Below are 26075 nucleotides of genomic sequence, written 5' to 3' on the forward strand. Positions count from 1 at the left end.
TCATTAGACAATGTATAGGTGTAACGCCATTGACGGAAGACTAAAGATACAGCATAATTAACGCCCAATCATATCATTCTAAGTATACCCGTTATTGTTCTTCTGAAGTAAACCTGTGGCTAGACTATGCACATTAAAGTTTTTATTTATACAGAACACATAGTAAAAGTACTTTAAAATAAGTTCTTGTTCACCTCTATTGCTATAGGCATTCTGGAGTAATTAATTTTCAAAGTCCACAACAGAGACACTGAAATCATAACTTCTTTTTCCTTTGCCTTCTATTGCTATAGAATCTTAATGGCCTGCCAGCCCTCTAATTAACAGTAAATATACAGCAGGTGTTTCAAAGCAGCTAGAAAAGGGACTTTAGGGCCCATTTATATTTGTGCCTTATGTTAATGCCTTCATGTTATTTCAGGGATTATTGTGTGTTCATTACAGTAGTTCCAAAGGCTTATGGTTTTTTACCTTAAGGTAAAAAACCTTCTGAGTGCAATTCCCCCCCCCCCCCAACCCCCTTATTCTTACTCAAGCCTCATCTCAATCTAACGATGTGCATAAAAGCAGTGCCTCTCCTGGGTCTCTCTCTCTTCATTGGCTCACACAGCAGAGAGACTATTGGCTTATGCTGCTGTCAGTCACAGCCAGTGAACTAGTGAGGTAAAAGTGGAGGGGGGGGGGCAAGCCACTTTCTGTGTGGGAATGGATATACAGAGCATTTCTCGGGAGCAAGCCTGTTAGAATGCCCCCATAGCAAAAGGCTTGCTGTTGGGGGCGCTCGGCAGAGGGAAGAGCCAGGAGGATAGCCTGTGTGGGACCCAAAGAGAAAAGGATCGGGGATGCTCTGTGCAAAACCATTGTACAGAGCAAGTAAGTGTAAAACTTTCTTTTTTTTTATTATTCTTTCTTTTAGAATCACTTTAAGGCAGCCCATTGAAATCAATAAATTTCCGACACACAAAAATATCCCAACAATTGAATGTGTCACAGAATTTTCTAGCAATACACTGTGGGTTTCCCTAGTGCAATGGGGTGCTAGTAAAAGGCACCTCAACACATCAATGAACGTAGCATGTGTTACTGTACATTGCAGTAGCTCACATGTTGCCACAGCACATGGATGTAAATCAGCCCTCCGGGTCTTAATTGTGATGTTTAGGAATCTTTGAGGAGGAATTACTTCACAGTACAAACATCTAGAGAAGACAGAGGTGTCATCTTTTGAAGGGCTTTTCCTGCTTGTTGATAATATTTAAATCCCATAATTTCCAAAGTCTGGGCACAGGTGCACTTCTAAATCAAAACTTTATATTTTATTTTTTGGTAATAAGGGGAACCCATGTATGGTTTTGCTGCTGTCTTTGTCCTTATTGGAGAAATCCACCCTCCCTGTCTTTTTCTGATGACTATTGTCTATGGGACAGAAAGTGGTTGGAAATCTGCAACTTTACAATTGTCACCAAAACTGAAGGCGAGGGACAGTCCTCGAATAGTCCAATAGAGGTATCTGCTCCAATAACGGCTGGTTAAGAGGGGATTTTTCCTTCACTGTGGAGAGACTTCTTCTCACTATGTTTTATTACCAGGAGAGGAAGTGAAGGAACGCACCTCAGTGATACACGAACAGCATGTAAAAAAAAAAATCTGACAAGGGTTTTAACCCTTCTGTGCTCCTTCCAAATCTAAAAATGAAGTTTTGGCTCTTCTAGATGTACATTAGGTGGCACTAGAGGCGGTCCCCGGGTTACAAACATCTGACTTACAAACGACTCCTAGTTACAAAGGGAGGGAGACAACAGGAAGAGAGGAGAAATCTAGCTCTAGGAAGGGAAATTCACTCTTGTAAGAGTTCTCATGGGAAAAAAGGTGTCCCCACTGAAACTTTATCATTAATCCTCGATCCACAACAACCCAAATTTTCAAAATCCAGTTGCCATGGGGACAGAAAGTGAGGTGAAATCTTCTGAACAGGGGTAGAGACAGCAAAACAAATGGTACAGGGGTGTTAACCCTTCCCTATGCTATCCATAAAACTTTAAATGTATTCTTTTGGCTGGAGATATACTTAAAGAGGTTGTAAACCTCAGAATTTTTTATTTTTTTTAAGTACACCTGAAAGACAAACACATAATGAGCTAGTATGCATCGCATACTAGCTCATTATGAAATACTTACCTAAGAACGAAGCCCCGAAGTGCCGACCGCTCACCTCTATCGTGGGTGACATGTTCTGTCACCCTTCTTCCGGGTTCACGGCATCCGACCATCTGATTGGCTGGACCCGCGATTACGTCACTCCCGCGCATGCGCAAGAGAGCCAGCGGTCACGGCACGGGGCTCTGAAGGCACGGCACCAGTGGCCATTCCTTCAGAGCGCATGCGCCAGTGATGTCACTGGCTGCATTTAAGGTAAATATCTCCTAAACGGTACACGTTTAGGAGATATTTACAGTACCTATAGGTAAGCCTTATCATAGGCTTACCTATAGGTACAACTTGCAGAGGAGGGTTTACTTCCTCTTTAAAAAATGTACCTGTTCCGATTTACTTACAAATTCGACTTAAGAAGAAACCTACAGTCTCTATCTTGTTTGTAACCTGGGGACCGCCTGTATAAGCAAAACATTTCTGTACATTATTGTAACTGTTCCATTTGTGAACACTGTGGATGGTAAAACTTTTAAATTACTGTGTTTAGCTTTGCACCTTATGTTTTATCTGTTAGATCATCTTACAACTTTTTAAACTCAGATCTTCAAAATGCAAAGGTTTGTTTTAAAACCTTTAGTAAATTGTCCACACATTTAGACCAAGACAAGTGTCTTCCTAATTTTTATTGCCTTGTGTAATTATGGACATTGGTCCTCTTATTAGAGTGGAGTGCTCATGTTCTTGCATCTTTACTTATCCATTTTATTAAGTGACACAGTTCATATATATGAGGTGCAAAGAGTCAAATAATCACACATGAGAACATTTCTAAGCCCTGAAGCATATATGCATGGTCCGTGGAAAATAATGAAATGGCATGTCAATAGGCATTAAAAACTAGTTTAAAACCTCATTTATAATGCATGCATTATTAAACAGAAATATGTGAACTAGGTTCAAGATTTTATGCTAAGTTTATGTATATCTGGCAAGCGGCCTTGATGCACAAGCCAGTTTATAAGTGTATGTATAACGTATGTACAACTCCCGGTGGAGCAATTCTGTACACCCCCCTATGTATAGCAATAAGGACAAATTCAGAATGTGCTGCATGCAGGCTTTTGAAAGTTTCAAGTTTTTTTTTTTCATAAAGGGCTGACTGAGCTTAGAATCCCACAGGAAAATCTTCTTGGCTACATGTACTGTACATATAGGGCAACGGTATTTTTTCAAATGCCCCGGGTGCTTAGGTATTTGAAGCAGTAAGGTCAAGTTTTTCCTGATGCTTATGTCTACGGTTAGACTTGAGGTTGCCTTTCCAATATGCATTTTTATTGAGGACAGCTGCACAAAACTTGCAAAAAGATGACAACCCATATAGATTCCTTACCGAAAAAAAAATGATATCGCTCACAATAATCACATTCTTAGAAATGCTACATTATTAGCAGTCCAATAATATAAACCAGGGATTTCCAAACTACCACCCTGCAGTTGTTCAGGAACTACAATTCTCATCATGCTTAGTCATGTATGTGAATGTCAGAGTTTTACAATGCTTCATGGGATGTGTAGTTCTGCAACAGCTGCAGGGCCGTAGTTTGGGAATCCCTGATGAAACACTAATAATAGGGCAGAATGGCACTTCACAAGTGATGCGTGACATATAGGGGTTGAATTAAAATATGTGTATAAATGTGCACTTAGCTTAGTGAAATGGATTAGGAAAACTCACTTTGAATATCCAGTTTTGTGGAAGTGAAATGAAAACAAAAGATCTCTACTGGTACATGATTGTGTAGCACTGACCCCTTGGGAGCTGCTGCAGTGTGGATTCCCCTGGGTTACCCATAGCAACAGTCCGTAAAACTTATCACTTTAAGACTTGGCTCAGACAATGAACAGTCCAGGGGATTTGGTTTTTGTGTTTTATTTTAGAACTTGGATGGGAGAAGGGATGAGTGGGGTACTCCAACTTGAACTATGCACAATTTCTGAGGACCCTTACTGTAATGAGTGTCAAGGCCGCTGCTTCACCTTGCCACTGAAGTGAAGTAGAAAATAGGTTCCTGACTGAATTTCTCTTTAGGGTCCTGACTTGGCATACCCTTTCTCACTTCCCGTGTATGCTAGCCCCTTGTCCACTGACTCTCCACTGGAGTGGTCCCCTTCCTGGGCAGACCCCCTGGCAAGCTTCCCGGTACTCATGGACACTGTTTTTCCCTGGGTTGCTCTGCCTTTTAGCTCCACTTGTCCGTATCCTGGACCTCTTGGCTCAGCACCACACACACTGGATCCACTAGGCTGACTACCTGACCACCTTACTTGCTGATAGGAGGAGAGACCAACATCACCCTCCTCCTGGGACCTGGCTTCCCGCCCAAATACGCCCTGTCACATGTGACCTTGGCTTGTATAGCCAATCCCAGGATGCACCACTCTCTGGGCCAACCCACTGGGACAGCTACAAAAGCCTGTGTGTCACTGGCTGGGTTTCCTCCCCTGTCCAACAGGCTCCCCTATTGGATACAGTGGGAACACTCCCTCAGACTAAGTTAATCACACATGGATACATGTAACAGGCAAAACTACTGATCAGGCTCCCCTGATAAGCAGATGGAGCAAAACAATGCCTTTACCTAGCCTAACCTAGGAGGGTGCTACAACTGGATGTTTGAAGTGAATACAGATTTACCTAATTTATTTAGCTAAGTGAACATTCCCCTTGCAAAATAATCATTCACTACTCCTTTAGCAAATCAATCCCATAAATTGCTCACACTCATCTTAAAGCTTTGTAGATGTAGCACCCTCCCAGACAGGTTGTTAGGATAGTTTGGTAAATGTAGGGTTTTTTTTGGCTCCTCTGTTATGAATGGAGCAGCTTGTGATTACTTTGGGCTGTTCTGGGTTCCACTGGTTGCAGGTTAGATTGCTTCCCCATGCTTTCTGGACGATTCTGGATGGGCTAGAAAGAAAAATCAGCAAACTGAATTCCTATGTTGTCTCAGCCAATCCCTGGTGGAGGGTGCCCAGATGGTGGTTGGGGGAGTGCATAAATAGTCTGGGGTCTTGAGCTGCCGTGTTCTTGTCCAGGAGGAGAAGTTCCCAGCCTGAATGGCTGTTGCCCTTATAAGAAACCCAGCTGGAATTCTACTTAAATTCATTAAAGTCCCAGCTGTTTTAAAGCTGGGGGGTCTGTTTGCTAAAAGTCTGGGGAACTAAACAAACAACTAAACAAAAGACTGAGGATCTGGTCTGGAGAGTTCACTGGAGAAATGTCTGTCTGATATTGGAAGGAGGCATCAAAGTACTCAGGGACATAGTGAGTACAGACCAGAGTGCTGGATCTTGGTGACAATTACTGCTGCTATCCCTTGTGTATCAGTACTAGTGCGTGCCTAGCCTGGGATATTTTTGATTGTGTCTCAGTGCTATCTATTTTCTGGGCCATTACTAAAGGGACTGTTCAAAGGATTTGTGAAGAGTGTTCTCTCAATACTGTTCAGTGTTAATGGAGTATCCAACAGCTCCCTGAGCCCTATCCAAATTCATTCAGCCATAAATATAAAAAGGAAGGGCAACCCCTAGACTTTCCATTGAGCCAGAAGAGTGTTTTTTGCTGTGTGCCTGGCTGCTGTTGCATTAAACTAGGAAAGAAACCCATGGCAAATCAGTAGCCCTTGAGGGGGTTAGCGCTACACACAGTATATATTAAGGCTTGCAATCAAAACGTCATTTCATTGCTATTATATTAAAAACGATATACCGATAATGGAATATACTTCTTTACAGAGAAACTTAGCCTTTTTTTATGTGGGCTGTTTGGACAGTTGGCAACTGTGGCCGCATGTTTTATACAATCATCCCTTATCTTTTTCTTCTCCATTTGAGGCAAAATGTTATGTTACATTCCTTCCCATCGACAGATATTAGGTGCAGTAAAACTGTGCTACATTTATATGACTACCCAAGCCTAATACCAGACCAGCCAGCCCCCTTTATACAGAGGGAAAATATTTTAACAAGTCGGTCCATCCAAAACCTATATTTCAGGTTTTTTTTCATAGATAACAGGGAGGTAAACTATCTGGCAGTCTTTTGTATCTCTTGGTCTTCATTGGAAATTTTGTTTCGCCCAGTTGTATTGTTTTGCCATGAGATAAGTTCTCTGTTCCTCTGTTGCCTCTCTAACAACTGCATCAAACGTAATCTAGCAACTGGCCCTGTGTTAAGGACACATTTAACCTGTCATAATGGTCAATATATAAGGTTAAGGTTGTACAGTGGGGATCGAAAGTTTGGGCACCCCAGGTAAAAGTTTGTATTAATGTGCATAAAGAAGCCAAGGAAAGATGGAAAAATCTCCAAAAGGCATCAAATTACAGATTAGACATTCTTATAATATGTCAACAAAAGTTAGATTTTATTTCCATCATTTACACTTTCAAAATAACATAAAACAAAGAAATGGCATCTGCAAAATTTTGGGCACCCTGCAGAGTTAATATCTTGTACTGCCCCCTTTGGCAAGTATCACAGCTTGTAAATGCTTTTTGTAGCTAGCCAAGAGTCTTTCAATTCTTGTTTGAGGTATATTTGCCCATTCTTCGTTACAAAAGTCTTCCAGTTCTTTGAGATTTCTGGGCTGTCTGTCACGCACTGCTCTTTTAAAGTCTATCCATAGATTTTCAATTATGTTGAGGTCAGGAGATTGTGAAGGCCATGACAAAACCTTCAGTTTACGCCTCTTGATGTAATCCTCAGTGGATTTCGGGGTGTGTTTAGGATCATTATCCATTTGTAGAAGCCGTCCTCTCTTTAACTTCAGCTTTTTCACAGATGGCATCAAGTTACCATCCAAAATTTGCCGAAATTTTATTGAATCCATTTTCCTTCTACTCGTGAGATGTTCCCTGTACCACTGGCTGCAATACAACCCCAAAGCATGATTGACTCACCCCCATGCTTAACAGTTGGACAGAGGTTCTTTTCATTAAATTCTGTGCCCCTTATTCTCCAAATGTACAATGTAAATTCTAACTTTTGTTGACATATTATTAGAATGTCTAATCTGTAATTTGATGCCTTTTGGAGATTTTTCCTTCTTTCCTTGGCTTCTTTATGCACATTAATACAAATTTTTACCTGGGGTGCCCAAACTTTCGATCCCCACTGTATCTGAGGAGAAAATGCAATAAGCTGAAGACCTATCCCTGAGATACTGGTGATAGTAGAGTCTCTGAGGACTGAACAACTAAATGACTCTAAATTCTTTGCATTCCTCCCTTGGAATGGTATATACGGTACTATCTGCTTTAATGATGGCTGGTCGCAGATTAATCCAAAAAATTCAACCATTTTAAACCAGCCTTTAAATGAACATAGGATTGAATGAATAAGGATACCAAACATCAAGGGTTTATATATTTTTTGGACTAGAGTGTTGGTAAACACATGATGCAGCTGACTAGATACATTCTTCAAACAAGAACAGAGTTTTAGTTTAGGCAACTATAAAAGTTTTTGTCAGGGCATAAAAAATAAATAAAGCACATTTTTGCAAGTCATGCACATTTCCCCTTGTGCTATCCCTTTATAGATCCCACAATTACTGAGAAATACTTATTTATCTGCCAAAAATGCACTTTTATTTCCTGTCGTGACAACACACCCCATTTTGTGGACTGAAATAACAAAAAGTTGCACCAACCATGCCAATTTGTCTTTAATTAAATTATAGAATTATTTCCCCTCTCCTCATCTTCACAACATATGATACCAAAGGAAGAGTAAACAAGAAGTGACAGCTCTAATTTTTGACAAGTTTAACAGGTTTTTTTTTCGAAAAGATATTTAAAAAAGACACTTTCCATCATACTTAGCAGACCAAAAGGGAGCAGATACAGTAAGTGAGGTTTATTGATAGGGTTTACATTCATTCTAATGGGACCTAAGGAGAGATTGGAGAATCTGGGCAAACCATTCAGAGCCATTCTTAATGCCTGTGCATTCTGTCCACAAATAGAGATTGCGTATATAACAATAAAGGGCTGAGGTTTCATCTACAGTTACACCTTTGTCTGTTCAATACCGCTATGTCCGTGCCTGCCTGATCCAATGTTATGTTATGTCTGTGCCCACGTTTTACCTATAGGGGTTGAGCGTTCAGATGTCTGTCTGTCTTTCTGTTACTGCAGGGTTCTGTGCTCAGCTGTCTGTCTGTCTGTCTCTCAGTTGCTGCAGGAAGCTGTGCTCAGCTCTCTCTGGTGCTCTGGCCGTGGAGACGTGATTGAGGATTGGTGTCGATGTGATTCTTCTGCCTTTGGTGTGGATGGACTTCCAACCTGCGCCCCTTTACCACAACCTGTGTAAGGCTTTTTGATCTTTAACCCATCTTACTATAGTAAAATACGGTCACATGGGCTTTTTAATAGGTGCAATCAATAATACTTTGTAATAGCTCATGGCAACAACTGGATTTTAAGGTTCATCTATTAAATCATCCAAACTTTTTTTTTTTTTTGATAGAGTAGGATAGAATCCCTGTTGGCATATAATGCTATCTGGGTCTCTGTTAGGGAGATTTTTATTTCTGTCTATGTCACTGTTGCAGATTTTCCCTCACATCCTGGCTAGTGAAACTGTTGTTGGTAGAACAGGAAGTAAAGAGAAATTTATATGTTAGAGACCCTGATAGAAGTAAAACTCAACAGGGGGTCTAGTATTTCCCTGCTCTATCCAAAAAAAAAAAAAATACTTTTAGAAATCAACAATAAAAATGATGACTATTGCATGTTATGGTTGTTGTTGTTAAGTTCATTGCACACACTGGTCAACATGTATCAAAATATAGGAAAGTAAAACAGCCTAATTCTTTTTCATTGAATAGTTTAAAAAATGAACAAAAGCGGATTGGCTGCTAAGGCCAAAACAAATAATTTTTCTTTGTTTAATATTAAAATGTAATGCTTATTGTTCCTTCGACAAATAAAGTGGAACTGTTTATCACAGCACAATGAGCTTGCAATTGAACTGAAAGATTATGGGACTGTATATGTGTTACAGCTTCCCATTCCTATGTATTCATCCAATTCATGTAGGCATGAAGTTGAAATCCTCTAGACTAGTGATTGTCAACTTATGAGTTAAAAGGGGCCTCAAAAGTGGCTCTGATATCTCCAAAGGGCCTCATATACTGTTCAGTATATGTAATGCTTGAAAGGACTATCATAAACTGCAAACCTAAAAGAGGAAATGAGAGTCAAAGAGTGCGGACATGCTACATTTTGACTGGGGATATACTGCAGAAGATATAAAACTGGGAAAATGTTAATGAGGCTAGTAGAGATCAATGCTATTGCCCTAATCAATGTTCCTACCACAAATTGCTGACGTCCAAGAGCTGCACATCACATACCAAAGGGCCGTATGCAGCGTTTGGGCCAGAGGTTGAGTACCAGGGCTCTAGACCAAGTGTCCTCAACCAAAGGGACACTGTTCCACTGACAACTAGTGTAAAGGTGGGTACACATGGATGAACATGTATCCAGTTCTGCAGGAAGCAGACAAATTTAGTTCTGTATAAGACCATCCCTAATAGAAGTCAAATAGTGGGTCAAACAGGACTGTTGGAAAACTTTAATTTAATTAGCTGCTGCATCACTGATCAGTGTATTCTGACAGTGGAAGAGTCCTCACTGTCAGAATGCAATAGCACTGTGGGAAGGATTCCTCTATCTACCTTGCTTGTTTGGATGGGAGAATCCTTTTCTTTTTTCATTCAGCCCTCCAGGTAAATGAAAAAAATAAATAAATCTAAAGGTGTATACCCAGCTTAAAGGTACACTTCTATTTTGATAATGTGCATTTCTTGTCTGCCCATTATAATTTGTTAAATTTAACTATTATTGCTGTATAGAGCAAGGAAGTATTTTAAAAGTATCCGCTCTAGGTGCCAAATACTCCAGGTATGCCATTTTTTTTTTCGCTATTTAAAACTTTCTACAACCTACTGAACAAGCTATTATACCGTGGCCTTTAGTAATAATAATTTTTTTAGCAGCAGGGTTCCCTGGGAGCTCAAAATTATTTTAAAGGTTCCCCTAGGCTAAAATCATTAGGAAAGGCTGCTCTTGACAGATATGGACATTCATATGCTCTAGACCAGCTTTTCTCAATCTTTTTAACATGGAAGAACCCCTGAGATAATTTTCAAGTCTTGGGGAACCCCTGCTAATAATTACTATAGCTCAGGGTAAATCAGCTTGAACAGTAAATTGAGATGAAAGAATAAACTAAGAATAAAAAAAGTAGTGCAATTAGAGCATTTGACACACAGGACTTCTCTAAACAACACATTTTTTCAGTAATAATAATGAAATAAAATGAAAAATAATAATAAAGACCTGAAAATGTGAAAATTGTAGTGTAACCTCACATCGGTGGTCAGTGGGAAAATGCCCCCTTGTTATGATGGACAAAGGAAAAAAAGGCCCCACTGGTTATCGTTAGGGATTAGTAAATCATAACCTTCCTTTGGTGGTCAGTAAAATGTACCATTGGTTGCTACTGAAAAAGCAATCTCTTTGATTTGGTAATCAGTGGGTGGAGGATATCCTTACATTGGTGGTCATTTGGACATTTGGAGAGTCAGCGAGAGAAGAGTCCCATTATACCGTTGGTTAGTAAAATGAATGCTCCTTTCTTTTGTGATCATTGGGAATTATGCCCCCCTATTTAGTGTCAACAGTTTTCTGAAATTGTTCTTTGCTCAAGGAACCTCTAACAACCTCTGGAGGAACCCTAGGGCAGTGGTTCTCAATTCCGGTCCTCGGGACCCACTAACAGGCCAGATTTTAAGTATTACCTTGGGGGATGCAGACTAGAATACCACAATCACTGAGCAGCAAATGAGATCACCTGTGATGTAATTTAGTTATCTTGCAAACCTGGCCTGTTGGTGGGTCCCGAGGACCGGAGTTCAGAACCACTGCCCTAGGGTACAGTACAGTGGTTGGGAAAGCTCTAGACAAATATGAATATTTAGAAAGTATGCACTAGACAGATATTCAGATACGTGTGACCAGCTGGAGTATTAGAAATAACCATACTCAGTATTCTTTGGGGCTTAGCTCATGATGGAACTGGAGGAACTGAAGCTGCTCCAATTCCATTGCAAGCTTAAATGTCGCAGCACCCATGAATTTCCTGCCAGAACCTTATATTTTTGGTTTGTCTTGAATGGGGCAATATAAATTCACCAAAGTGCTTCTGACCTGAACCCAATGTATCCCATCTCTGTTTTCTTCTCCTATTTATGTAAATATGCCTATTGCTGTTTCCAGTCCCTTCACCTGATCCCTGACATCATTGCCATCTTCTGTTCCCTCAGGGTTGCACCATATCACAGCTCTCATCTCTCTAAAAGATCATTGTTTGCAGCTGTCTCATCTTTTATATGATGTAATAAACCATGTTTTATTGATAGTTATGTTTCCACAGACCTCTGTCTCATGTTCTGTGTCACACATCTCTGAGCTTTGTGGGATATAAGCAATAATCTTTCTTTTTATTAAGTTATGGATCACAGCCTGGCAAACCTCTTTTGTAAGCTATGCGTTCCTGCGTGTTCCATCTCAGTGTATTTTGTGTGCCATAAAGCTGCCTTGTGTGTATTCCTGGGGATTTGGGATGTGTAGTATTCTATTACTGGCTCCCAGAGGTCAGACGGTTGTGTAATAAAAAAAAAAAAAAATGATTGTGGATACTCTTTTTAGCGGTGCAAATTATAAGGTGGAAGCACACTGTATGTAATCCCTTATTTTACAGCATGAAGAACTGTCAATTCATTTAACAAAACAAAAGTGCCAAGTTGCTCACTATTCAGACATTAGAACATAATAAGAAAAAGGTTTCCACCCAAAGGAGTTTGCAATTGCATTACAAAAATGTCATATAATGCCTAAGAAAAGTATTTTTATTTTTAATAGTATTATTTTTTTTTTCACTTTTTGAGGAAAATGTGCTATTCATCCTGATCAAGTATCTATTATTAACACGACTTATATTAGCATTGGGTGCATGGGCCCTATAGCAGAGTAGATGAATATTTAGGAAATGGGAAAGATATAAAAAAGACCACCAGTCAGTTGTAATGGGAATATAAACCATGGATACTGACTGACTGCTGTGACAACATCTCCATATTTTCATGAATTAGTTCATTAGTGTATCAGAATGTTCTTTATTGAACTGTTTTTACTGCATGTAGCAGTCTGACAACAAGTAATCTCCACTGCTGTGTCACTTGAATTTGAGATATTTCAGTATCCAATTAAGGCAGCAATACGTATAAAGTTGACATATGGCTTTAGCTAGTGAGAATATATGGAATTAGTATTTTTGTAAGGCAAAAAGAGGTAATTTGCCATAAACCTAACAACACTGTTGCAAGTAATTTAGTCTGGAGTGGTATGGTTGCCAATTACTTCATATCTAATCTCCTCTGTAGTAAAGACAAGTGGCCCTTCGCGTTAATAAAATCGAATTGTGTCGGAATGTGTGGTCTTTAGTTGAGCAGCACAGTTTCTTAGAAACCTTCAAACCCTGTACGTCAGTAGCTGTGCTTTGCATACTATATGGTTGTTGGGTGATTGTTCTGCTGCTATATGCTACCCTACCATTCACCATTATACCTTTTAAGGTCTTGGACTGCAAGGACACTGTCCCTTGTATCCATAGTATTGATTTAGATTGAGGCTATGCTGGCCTTCAGCCCCCCTAAATAAAACCTTTTAGAGCTGTGACCCTTGTTTGGGCAGTCTACTTCCAGAAATGTTTTCTATTCTGGCAGTCTCATCTTTACAGCTTCCCAAAATACAAACCCCCAGGAGTTGGTATTTACGAGGTGGCACTCGTTAGTGGTTGACCTCATAGCGACTTCCATTTTACTTTTCCACAGACCAACATAATTCATATCACTTTGGTTAGCTATTTTCAGGTATTTGTTATTGGTTATTGGTTATTGGTGTATTAATTACATATACAGTATTTCATTAGTGTCCTCTAAACTAAAACCTTCGCTCTGGGAACATTTCTTACCAGTACATTTTCATTATTTTTTTTTTCAACTGTTATGTTTGCAAATAAGAAAAAATGCTTACCAAAGTTTAATGTATGATTTTCAAATGATAGATTTGCAATAGGAAGCAGAATTAGGAGTACCCCCTGGGGTATATACAACTAGCTGAAAGCTAGCTCTAGAGATAGCCTGGAGACCTGGGAGCTGGGGCATGTTGGGCCAAGAACAAATAGAACTTTTGTATATACTCCCTGGCTTTGTAATACAAAGCATTCAATTATAGCCAACTGCACCTTGTGAGGTAATGTAACATTTTAGAACTGTTGGAGGGAATAGCATGGTTCTGGTATGATTTATGAAATTAAAAGTATTCATTTAGGTTTGGGAGCACTTAATCGATTTAGGTTGACCATTATACTGCATATTTTTTAATTTTTGTCCAAGTGTATTTAAAACATGTTGAAAAATGGGTTTCCCTTGTCTCTAGAAGGTCAGAGGGCTAACGTATTACTAGACAGCATCACAGTATAAGCTCCATTACTTCCAATCTGGGGGCAGGCCTTCTCTCTCTAGTTGGCATAAAGTGATTGCCTTTTCTGCCTTTGTTAAAATAGCTCTACCAGAAACACTTCATTTTAATGTCTCCCAAATTATAATCAGTTAAAGAATCAATTTTATTTAGCAAATAACTTGGTCAACAGGAAGGAGCCCTCCTAAAATTGGAAGCACAGAGTTGTCAAGAATTGTATTACAATTGTTATATTAGTGTACCTTTTGGCTCCATTCTTGTGGAGGAAACATCTGCTGGAGGTTATTGTTTCAGATTTGCCAATAGCACCTGTAGGTATTGAGATACTGAGAGAGCGGTTGGGATTACTATACTCAGTTATGAAATAAGAGTATCCCGTCACAAGATGAGAATTTAAAGTTGGAGGTTCTACTTTAAGAATAACCTGTCAACCAAGGGATTTTGAGATGGATATAGACCTCTTCCTCCCAACGACACCACACAGGGAATTTCTATTTAACCATGTAACTTTGCCACCTAGGACCCACAGGGCTGTATTTCTCATCCCTTGTTTATATATTTATTGCCTTGTTCTCCAGATGAAACAGATAGTGAAATGCGTTGAGATTACAGACACCTATTATGTGCATATATGAAGCAGAGTGATGGGGCTTATAGTAAAGCACTCTTAATTCTACCAGAAAGTTTTCCCATTAATGGACAGAACCCCTTTCAATGCTGAAAATAATCAATAAAGTAAAGCAAGATCTTTCCAAATAAATCCAAATATCTATGATGTTACTTGCCTATGGATGTAGTAATTTCACTTGTTTTAGTTCTTAAATGAAAGACCCATAGTAGGATAAATTTACTATATGGAATAATATGGCTACCTCTGCTGACTTTCTCATAATCCATTGTTCCAGTTCTTAGGCAGCATGGGCCACAAACTTTCACTGTCTCCTGAGTCATACAACCACTTGCATTCTGGTGTTTTAGCCTCAAGCCATTGAGAACGAGTGTACATGTTTTTTTGAACATACTACATTACAGTGCTGCTTGTCAGATTTGGTCAATGTCATCTTTTCCTAGCAGTGAATCATTGCTTTTTGTTCATTCATCCAGCCTTCAAGTGTCTCTTTCCCTTCCTCTCAGGATACATCTGTCTATGCTGCAGGAGCCCAGTAGCACCCTCCTGGTGCTGGAGTGGCAACATTTAGAATCTCCGATTGGAGCAAGAATAGTGGACTACATCATCAGCCAAGAGAAAAATGCAGACAAACTAGACCATTCCAAAATGGAAACAGGTAATCCCTGATTGAATAGTATAGTCCTTGTTCTTTACTTAGTTTTCTTCAGACAACTGGAAGCCTTACCCACAAATAAAAATGTAATATATTGCAGCTTTCTAGCCCGTAGATGTGGTAGATGCATTTTATTTCCTTGTTTGTTTTTTTTTTACTTTTTTCACCTGGTGATCTTGCCAGTAACACAATTCCTTCCCTAGGGTGACTACACTTACTCACCATGCTGTATCAAGAGAGAAGCAGCATTGTCAACATGGGACTACATGATACCAGTGGTGTATTTTGGTTTTGTGCTGCCCTAGGCAAGACTGAAATCGGGCACCCCTATCTAAATTTGTCCCACCCCTTCCTATTCGGGGTGGCTATTGTGGTTATTCGGGGGTCTCTGGTGACTATGTGGGGTCTCTGATGGCTATGTGGATTCTTAGGTTGCTATGTAGGGCCTCTGGTGGCTGTGTGTGGTCTCTGGTGGCTATGTGGGTTCTCTGGTGGCTATGCAGGGTCTCTGGTGGCTATGCAGGGTCTTTGGGGGCTATGCAGCATCTCTGGTTGACTGTGGGGTAGTAACCCCCCCCCCCCTTAGTCTGCCACAGTTCTCCCCCCAACCCCACCTACTAGCCTGCCACAGTTCTCCCCCCCCCAAACCCCTTACCAGCCTGCCACAGTGCCCCCCCCCCCCCCGCTAGGAGATGAGATAGGAATAGGAAAGAGAGAGAGAGATAGGGGACATGGAAGAGCAGAGAATCTGAGGTAGGGGAGGAGGAGAGAGAGTGAGGGAGGGTGAGAGAGACACCCCCAGTGTCCACATTCACCTTACACCATGGACCCCACACTCACCCTTTGTGCCCCCAGTGCCCACACTGTCCAGAGGGCAATTGTTGGCTGGGTTATGTAGTTGTCTATACAAGGTAGACCAGACCAGCCATCTTCCAAATCACCCAGCAAATTACCCAGCATCATCTCTGCTGCGGGGATCCGGGGCTGATCCATATGACAGCTAGGCGGTGTCTGGGCTATGTTCCCCCACCCTGCACTCCCTTCCAGGGTTAGATCGGGAAGTCTGCTGCAAATCTGAAGGGCAAGCCTCTCATCCTGTTTCCTCCCTCCTTACAGCCACGGCCACAGGTTAGGAAGTAGGATGCGGCTGTGGAAGAGGTGGGAGGAGGAGCCGTGGCTGTGCTCAATCCCAGAGCAAGGCAAGGACAGTGCGGGGAAGAAGGGCAGGGTCGTGGTTGCTGCTGTCAGGTCCGGCTTGGATCAGTGGACTCAGCTTCAAACAATATTAGGAATGATGCAGGGAAGGTGAAGGGGGGGAGGGGCTACGTCGCCCCTCTGAAAACTTCCACCCCAGGCAAATGCTTTGTTTGCCTCGCGGTAGATACGCCCCTGCATAACACCTGTCCCCCTCCTCTTTGCTATATATGTTCTTAGGTCCGCAGAAGGAGATGGGCACAATGATAACTGATAACAGTCATAAGCAGAGTGCACCAGAAGTTATCATCTCACAAGATTTCTTGCAGGAATAGCAGGTACAGTATATTATTGAACAGATATAACAAAACACATTCAATGGTATATTGAGAAGACTAAAAGGGAGTAAATAATAGAAGTTCATTGTTAAAGTTCACATTCACACATTAACTAGGACGATATCTGTATGCAAGTCAGCATTCCTGGAATATTGCATCCTGTATAATCCTGCTGGGAATAAAATCCTTAACTGTCAATTAACTAGAAGATAACATATGTGGGAGGTTTGGAACTGTGGTGGTGTCTGTCAAACATTTCAACTGAAAAAGATTTTCAATTCTCACAAGGTTTTGCATGGGTCAGGTTTATTTGCTACATGCTTTATTCTTTTTCCTTAAATTAGCAATTTTTCTATACATGCATATAAAATCCATTCACAAAAATCATTGTATGAATGTTCGTGCAATATTTGTCTTTTGTGCTGCTATCTTCTGACATTAATTAGCTTTTGTGAGCAGAGCAGAAAATAAGGCAATATAAGGTTTACTGTCTAGGGGACAGTAAAAATTTTATAAAAAAAAAAAAATACTGATAATGAGAAAGTAACACTTGTATTACCTTGTGCATGCAACAAAATGTCTATAACACATCTATACAATATTTAGGTACATAATTTATATATTTTGATAAGAAAATGTGTGATAAAATAGCAAACATGGTTACCATAATTAACACATCTCTGTTCAAAGTAAATTTTTTTTCTATATGGTAACTCCCAAAGCCAATAGTTTAGTGTTGGTAGTTATTGGCACAGATGTTCTGGTGCACTGCTCTACCGTAAGACCTCCCTCACACTAACCCGCTCTGTGACCCGAACGCTTACACCAACCCCTCCCCATAACCCTAACCATCACACTTACCTACTCTCCTACCCTAAGCTCTATGCTGAACCTTCCTGTAACTCTAATCTTCATACTAACTGACCCCTCCTTTAACTGCGGATTTTAAGGGGACAATGCAAATAAGAAAAGTGTGAGGTTCCCCTAAAAATCCACGCCAGGCTCTTAATCTGAGCATGCAGCCTGGCTGACCAAGAAAGAGGGTTGTTTTTAGGGCCACATGCCCTCAACATTGGCGGTGCCTAAATTGATGAGGACAAGAGCCACTTCCTACAACCCTTGCTCAGTGGTTGTGGGGGTCTGTGGGTGGGGGGGCTATCAGAATCTGGAAGCTCTTTTTATTAATACGGAGGCCCCCAGATGTGGCCCTTCCCCTTCATGATTGAATATAGGGTACATAGTACCCCTACTCATTCACTCATTGTAACCTGGAAATAAAGACACCCAAACTTTATGAAAAATGTAAAAGAAAACAAGAAAATCCCCAAAATATGTCCATTGTTGTAGATCCATCGCCAGTTTCGATGCCCGCCACCTTTCAACTCACCAAAACCCAATGACTGATTCTTATGGTAACACTAACTGATTCAAAGCTCCCCATGTTTTCATCAGCTATACAAGGGAAGGGGGGGGGGGGGATAGCGGTGACACTATTGACCAGTGTCTATTTTTGGGCAGTTACTTTACTGCTATCCCTGCCTCCTAGGTTAAAGGGAGCGGGGATTCCCTGCGATGACAGCAGCTTCTAGGGACGTCACAGGTGTGAGCACTTGTGGCTTCCTTAGTAACCAGTTACAGCGGGAAGCTGTCTTTTGTAGCACTACCCCCTGTAGGAGGGTATGTCAGGGTTCCCCACTACTGCACAGCCAGTCACTTAGCATTTTCAACATACATCAAGACACAGAAGAACAGTCCTTGAGCTTTGTTTTGTGTTTTTTATGGACAACTTCTTCCTTATCTACAGCTCCTCTTCCTCCTCCTGCACAAAACTTGATCCTTGTACAGCTCTGCTGGGTTCACTCTTTTTTTGGAACTAACAGTCTCTATGTTAGCTTAGCAAAAGCCCCTTACAGGCTAAGAACTCTCAGTCCCTTGGACAGTAGCACATGTGGAGTAAACTGCATCTTGCAACACCTTCTGCTTCCCCGTAGACACTGATCCCAGTTCTACTGCTTACAGAAATGTTTGTCCACCTGGCTACATCCTCTTCCCAGTCTTCCTGACTGATACCAGTCCTGCCCGACTGGCACACTGGAGTTTTTCCAGAGCAAGGTTAGATGAAGACTTAGCACACTGCTGTCTTCAAGAGAGACAGCTGGCAGTCTCTCTCTTGTCTGTCTCTTCACCATGCTGATCTACTCACTCTGAATCTCTTTGCTCCTGCTGCCTCTCTGAAAAGCTTTCCTCCAACTGCCTCCTGCGGCACGATCCTTCCAGGCCAGCCACCCGAGCTCCAGCTTGAGGTAAAACCCCTCCCCGGCAGGGGTCCCACAAGGGCCATGGACCGACTTCCCTGCTGGTATGACTCATGTCTATTTAAGGGCTCCTTAGTTCCCTGCCTGGCCCACTTCCTGGGGACTGACTAAGGGCCTCTAAATATGCAAGACAACTCTTTCTAGCTTTCATCCACTAATTCTCCAACATTCTAGAACCAGGGGGAGGCACCAGAGACCTGCCTGAACGTTCAGACCAAACCTTGGGTCATCCTTAGATCCCAACCCTCACTTAGTGAGGGTCCACAACCCTCACACTAACATATCCTTGCAACACTAGCTGTCCCTGTAGCACTAACTCTCACACTTATCCTACCTGTAATCCCAACCTTCACACTAACCTACCCTGTAACCCTAATACTAACACCCCCTTATGTAAGCATAACTGCTTGTTTGCGGAAATGTAATAAGCAAGATATGTAAGAGTAAACAAATTAACATGCCTTAAATTACATGTAGATGAATGTTACAGTAAAAACTCCAAATATATGGATAATAAAAATGCACTGTAAGTTGCGCTAAGTTTTAAGAGGGGATTAGATAACTGCACATAAACTAGAAAACTTTAACATTTTCCTTCTCTTCAGAAAACATGCTGAGTTTTGTTGAAGACATCATCTCAGGAGCCAAATCTCCATGTGTGATGCCTGCCCAAGTACCTGACAAACATTCTTCAGTGTTATCGATCGTGGTCCGCTGCCTGGAGTCCGACACTTCCTACACGTGAGCTCCTTTCTCTCCCGCTGCCACCTGTCCTCCCTCTTTATAATAAGGCCAATAATGGAGTCAAACTCTGCCGATTCAAATGCTTCAATTCTATTTTCATTTAAATTGCCCATCTTTAACATTAGTAAAGGAAATCAGTGAAGTGAATTATTATGGAGCATTGTGGGAAAAAAGGTTAATAGATTTTGCTATTAATAGTCCCTGTATTATTTAACGGGTGACATACTGTTGCCTTGGGACTTAAGGGCTTGTTAATAACCCCAGTTTGGTAAATTAATCTTTTCATACCGCTACCATTTAATCATCTTTGGTAATATCTATTCAAGTTTAAGTCTTACTTTGGCCAAGGCATGATAAGCTTTGTACCCTGCCTCAGGCCTACTCAATTTAAAATGCAGTTGTTAATATAATTTACAGCTTCCATCATAGGTAACTTTAAAGTCCCCCCCTTAACCCATCCTGTTTTATGATATAAAACATTTCCTGAATTGCTTTGTGTAAGAGTCAATATAATGGATTGTTGTTGCATTTCCTGCCCAGGTTTACGCTATGGGGAGTTGATAATACTGGACGACGATCAGAACCAAGTCACGTCACTGTCCGAATGCCCTGTCCGGAAGTGGATGATGTAAAGTCACAAGGTAAAGTTATGTTGTTAACATTAAATTGTAAACAATCACCTTGTAAAACAACTCATTCCATTTAAAATTTAAATGAAAGGCACAACATTTATATAAAGACATAAAAAAAAAACAAAAAGAACATTATAAATACCTTATTTCCAAGTAAATTTTATCAAAATGACCCCAATTTTTTTACTTCCTCCATAACTCCCCACTGATGATCCCGTTAAAAAAATTTAGAATTGTAAACTCAATATTTCACACTCTAATTTGGAAAAGTCAGACTCCTAGAATAAAACTCGAGCATCTACAGTGTCCTAAGGACAACAGCGGATTGGTCTTACCTAACCCCTGGCTTTATTATATATCAGCCCAATTGCAACACCTTATTGGGACAATGCAAGGGGAAGGTGATCAAGCTTTATCTACTCGTGGTTCATCATACTATGTGATGCTGCATATGGCACGATCGTAATCCCTCCCTCTGGCCCTGGAAGCTGAGGCGTTGGCTAAACCACATAAAGTATACCTAACACATAACCTCATTCTGAAATTATGGAATAAAGCTAAATATCTTCAGGGGGTGCCATTATTCACAGAATATAGCCCTATTTGGTTAAATGAGAACTACCTGGAGTTAGCTAAACAACAACATGGTGCTAAATGGAAGAGATATGAAGTGATTTATCTTAGCCAAGTCTTTAGAAATGGAATAATGCTACCTAAAGAGCTGAAGGGGAAATTTAATCTACCAGACTCCATGCTCCTTTATTACATGCAGTTGAGACACGCAGTGATAGCGCAGGGAAGATCTTCAAAGTGGATTATGTCCCCAACGCCTCTGTTTACACTAGTCAGAAAAGCAGAAACATCTAAAGGGTTTATATCACAATGCTGTGCAATGCTACTACAATCTTTCCTGAAAAAACATCCTTTTAAGGTAAGGGAAAAGTGGCAGAGGGACATTGGACAGCTTACAGGAGACCAACGGGAGGAAGTTCTACAAACAGTGACGACAATCTCATTAAATGTGAGGCATGGAGACTGACCCAGCTATACATTGTCATGAGGGTATACCTCACACCCCAGAGATTGCATGTTATGGGCTTATTACCAACTACTATATGCACAAGGTGTAAGCGGGACCATGGAGATCTAGTGCACCTACTATGGAGGTGCCCCAAGTTGCATGTGTATTGGAAAGGGGTGATGGACACTTGGAACAGAGTTTACCAAGTTTCCTTACCCAAGGATCCCAAGCCTTGCTTACTTAGCATATTGGACGAATTTGATTTGGAGAATTACTTTAGAGAGGCAATTGTGAATACCCTGTTCTTGGCACGTAAGTGTATAATGGTGCACTGGAAGTCTGAAAATCCTCCTACAGTAAAGGAATTTATCACAGCAGTGGGCAATACTATAAGGATGGAAAAGCTTAGTAACCAACACAGGGGTTGCTTAAGAAAGTATGAAACGTTTTGGGCCCCGTGGCTGAATCTCCCTGGGCTTGCTCCCTGGGCTGGTGGATATAGTTATGGAAAGGCTGTTAGGATTGAATGTTATTTAATATACAATTTTGGTGATTCATATATAAAACCGTAATATGTTTGGGGTCATGTTAGTAAACTTAAAGCAAAGATCTCTCATGTACATGCATATATAATGCAAATTAGTGCTGTTCAAGATGTGTCTGTCTGTACACTTTTTACGGAACAAACTGCTTGGCTATGTTGTACTGGCTTAATGTTAATCAAGCTTTTTATGGATAAAAAAAAAAAAAAAACGTATTTCCCCTTTTTTTTTCTAAGTGATCATATTACCTCGTTTCTCAGCTGCATAAGAGCTGGGGGGAGGAGAAGCAAAAGCACACTGAGATTCCCAGTAAAAGGCTGTGCAGAGAGGGGGGGGCGTGTCAGGACAAGTTTGCTCATTGGAAGAGAGCGGAATGAGTTCCCAGCACAGCTAGGGAACTGACCACGGTGAGCTCTCTTTCCTAGTGCGGTCAGTTTTTAATAGGAAAGCAGAGGGACTGGCAGAAACACCAGGGATTTCACACAAGGGAAGCAATACAAAGAGAACATAATACTTTGTCATACAAGTAATTGGTACAGCATGAACATATCAGGAATTTAAAATGCTAGGGTAACAAACACTTTAAGGATGTCATGAAGAATGTGTCACTCCATAATCATTATGACATATTTTCTGAGACCTCTGTCATCATTTGGTGACCCCAATGAAGTACATTGTGTGTATGTGTGCGTATGTGTGTATATTTACACTATATATAGTATACACACATACAGTGGGTACGGAAAGTATTCAGACCCCCTTAAATTTTTCACTCTTTGTTATATTGCAGCCATTTGCTAAAATCATTTAAGTTCATTCTTCTTCCTCATGAATGTACACATAGCACCTCATACTGACAGAAAAACACAGAATTTCTGACATTGTTGCAGATTTATTAAAAAAGAAAAACTGAAATATCACATGGTCCTAAGTATTCAGACCCTTTGCTCAGTATTTAGTAGAAGCCCCCTTTTGATCTAATACATAAATTGCATATAAAAAAAAAAAAACGTACAGCTTCTAAGATTTCTGTATGACTTGTAGAACCTCATGTGCCCCTTTATTCAGTGCACACTTATTTTTTCCCCTGATCTATATATAATTAATGCACAAAACATTGTATTATACACACTTCTCCTGGAGATAGAAGGTCAATATGATATCTGGGGACATGACTGTAATGTTTTCTTGTACACTCATGCAGCAGATTACATTAAAATCCTTATTCTACATCCTCTTTGTGATTCCATGATTGTGCTCTGAGTGGGTCCAGGTTTATAGTAAGGCATACTGAGAGGAAGTTGAAATTTTGTACTACAGATGAAGCTAAACCACCCACCAGCTTCTACATATTTTATTACAAAGTGCTGGTTTGTAAATAAATTAATAGGTAGTCGATGTTCAAAGAGAAAACATCCAAAATGCATCTCAAAAAAACAAAAAATGTCAGCAGAGAAAAAGGAGATTGATGCACAAATGTAACTTCGGCATCTAGGACAGATTTGAGTGCATTTGTTTGCATAGATCATGTACAAGAGGACTTAAAGGGGTTTTCCAGACTGAATAAAAATGTATCCCCCACTACAAGACTTCCTTATACATTAAGACTTCCTTAGACCTCCACAAAAAGATACCGTGTTTGTTTCATATTTGGGAACATCAATCATACCTTATCAAAACTATTTTTTAGACCCCATTCACACTAGGGCGACCTGTCAGGCGACCTGGTCGCCTGCCATAGAGCAGCACAGGAGCCGTTCTAATAGGAGCGACACAAGTCGCTCCGACTTAGAAAAAGGGTCCGGAGCTTCTTTGGGGTGACCTGGAGCGACCTGCATTGACTTCACAGGTCGCCCGGCAAAGTCGGGTCGCCCCAGTGTGAATGGGGTCTTAGGTTTGTATAGTTGCTTACAGTGTGAATTCATGAGGGTTTTTAGGTTTTCTTAAAACTTCTAAGATCAGATCACCATCAGAATTCTTAGTTGTATCAAACTGCAGAGAAGTCACTATTTTATTAAAAGTAAGTTAAAACAGAATTCTTAGGGTCCAAAAAAATGTAATGCTTCCTCCACCACCACATCTTTAGTCTGTGGCTTCTCAATGACATTTATTGTGAACATAACTGCTTGTCAACCGTATACTGTAGATATACTGCGGCAAGGTGGCTCTCCTGTGCAGGGTCAAGTGCCTAGTACGTGATCCTGCACTTCCGAGTTTCAGGCGACCCGCTCCTGCTGTGATTAGACCCAACGGGAGCTAATTGGTGGGTGCGGCAGACACAATGTCCACCGGCACCCGCCGATGCATTGGTACACTGACAGAACAGTGGCCTGCCTATGTAAACAAGGCAGATTGCCGTTTTGTCACTACAGAAGACATGGGTCCTCTGTCTCTGCTAAGCAGAGGCACTGATCTATGCCTTCTCCTAGTGCAAGCACCTTCCCCACAGTAGTAAAGAACATGTCAGGCACACAATTAACCATTTGATTGCCCCTGATGTTAACCCCTTCCCTGCCAGTGTCATTAGTAGAGTGACAGTGGTCCCCAAAAAGCGTCAAAAGTGTCAGTTAGTGTCCCTACTGTCCACTGCAATATTGCACTCCTGCTATCCCTCATTATTCCCCGCCATTACTACTGAAAAAAAATATCTCATAGTTTGTAGACACTATAACTTTTGCACAAACCAATAAATATAGGCTTATTGGGATTAATTTTATCAAAAATATGTAGCAGAATACATATTAACCTAAATTTTCTTTGGATAGGTTTTATAGCAGAAGGTAAAAAATATTGTTTTTTTTTTTTTCATAACTGACGTTTTCTGTTTTTGTTTATAGCGCAAAAATTAAAAACCGCAGAGGTGATAAAATACCAACAAAAGCTCTATTTGTATAAAAAGGACATACATTTTGCTTAGGTACAGAGTTACATAACTGTGCAATTGTCCGTTATAACGCAGTGTCGTATTGCAAAAAATGGCCTGGTCATGAAGGGGGGTAAGCCTTCTGGAGGTGAAGCGGTTAAACTGGTTCATTTATTCCTTTCAAGCAAGTAAAATGTGGGGGGTGGTTATTTCTAAGAAAAATATATTTTTCAAGCAGGCTTGTGTGTTTTGTCCTCTACCCCTACCTGTGATTTATTTTTAGGGTACAGTAATACAGCAGTTTTTGTGCTACCCTTCCTCTTTATACACCAGCCATAGATGGTCAAATTCAGACATATCAGGTGCTTTATACAATTTCAGCCCTCCTACTATTTATTCAGAGGAAAAAGTTTTAATATCTAATTTAAAAAAAAAACAAAAAAAAAAAAAAAAAACAACTTTAATTTTGTACATACTGTTAAAGGTAAGGATCTTTTTTTTTAAACAAAGTAGAGCTTCTTCTAAAAATACATTGGAATAATGTTATATTGCCAATTTAGCTCATTGGCAACTTATTTAAACAAAACAAATGTTTGGCTGACTGAAATAGATCCCTACCTGTGAGAACTGCGCTTTTGTTAGCTATTAATAGCTTTGCTGTAGAATGCCCCTATGTCATGTAGAGATGGGCAATTCCATTACCTAAAAAGTTTAGCAAGGAAGTCAAGATTAGATAGAATTTTCCACCTGAGTCGATTGTGATTTTAAAAATGATAGGTTTGTCATGACAGTTGAGAAGGCCTTCTTCTCATATCAAAAAAAATAACTTATTGAGCGGTCACTGTAGTGAGTAGAAGAAATATGTCAATGGACAGGGCAATGTTTATAATGAATTTTTTTCAAATATTTTTAATAACATTTTCTTTTTTTTAATGGTTTTCTATATTTTTTTTTATTATTCAGCATAGTACTATACATAATATATAAAATTACATACAAATTCTCAAAATATTTTGGACCTGCACTTAAAAAAAAAAAAATACAGATGTATTCATTCAGTTTGGTTGGTACCAGTGCTTTAAGTGGCCTAAAAGAGGTGCCGGTACTCTATTATAGCCTATAAATTTTGTCGACCCCCCACCCCACATCAGGGTCCCCACAGAGCACCCCCCCTGGCCTGGGACTCCGGAGCAGGGGGACTCACTGGTGGTGACTGGTCTGGCTCTGGAGTGGGAAATAATCTTGGGGGGGGCAAATGAGGGAGCAGATGTCCAAAATGAGCGTACTGGTATGCTAAGGCGCACGGAGAGGTGGCGGTATGTTCAAGAGCCATTAATGGAAGTGGCCGTACTGAGTACCAGTGCATACCGGCCCACT

The 26075-nt window shown here is 40.5% G+C and overlaps 1 protein-coding gene across 2 annotated transcripts in view; it reads left to right on the forward strand.

Moving 5' to 3' along the window:
• ASTN1 (astrotactin 1) overlaps window positions 1–26075 on the forward strand; it is an 808141-nt gene that overhangs the window by 769118 nt on the left and 12948 nt on the right. For both annotated transcript variants that reach the window (XM_082264783.1, XM_082264784.1), the window contains exons 18-21: window positions 8392–8525; window positions 14901–15052; window positions 19502–19637; window positions 20181–20281. In XM_082264783.1, coding sequence (XP_082120909.1) covers window positions 8392–8525; window positions 14901–15052; window positions 19502–19637; window positions 20181–20281 — 523 coding nt within the window. The remainder of the gene's footprint in view (window positions 1–8391; window positions 8526–14900; window positions 15053–19501; window positions 19638–20180; window positions 20282–26075) is intronic.

The sequence above is a fragment of the Pelophylax lessonae genome (assembly GCF_965119305.1).
Source record: "Pelophylax lessonae genome assembly, chromosome: 8".
In the NCBI taxonomy this organism is placed as follows: domain Eukaryota; kingdom Metazoa; phylum Chordata; class Amphibia; order Anura; family Ranidae; genus Pelophylax; species Pelophylax lessonae.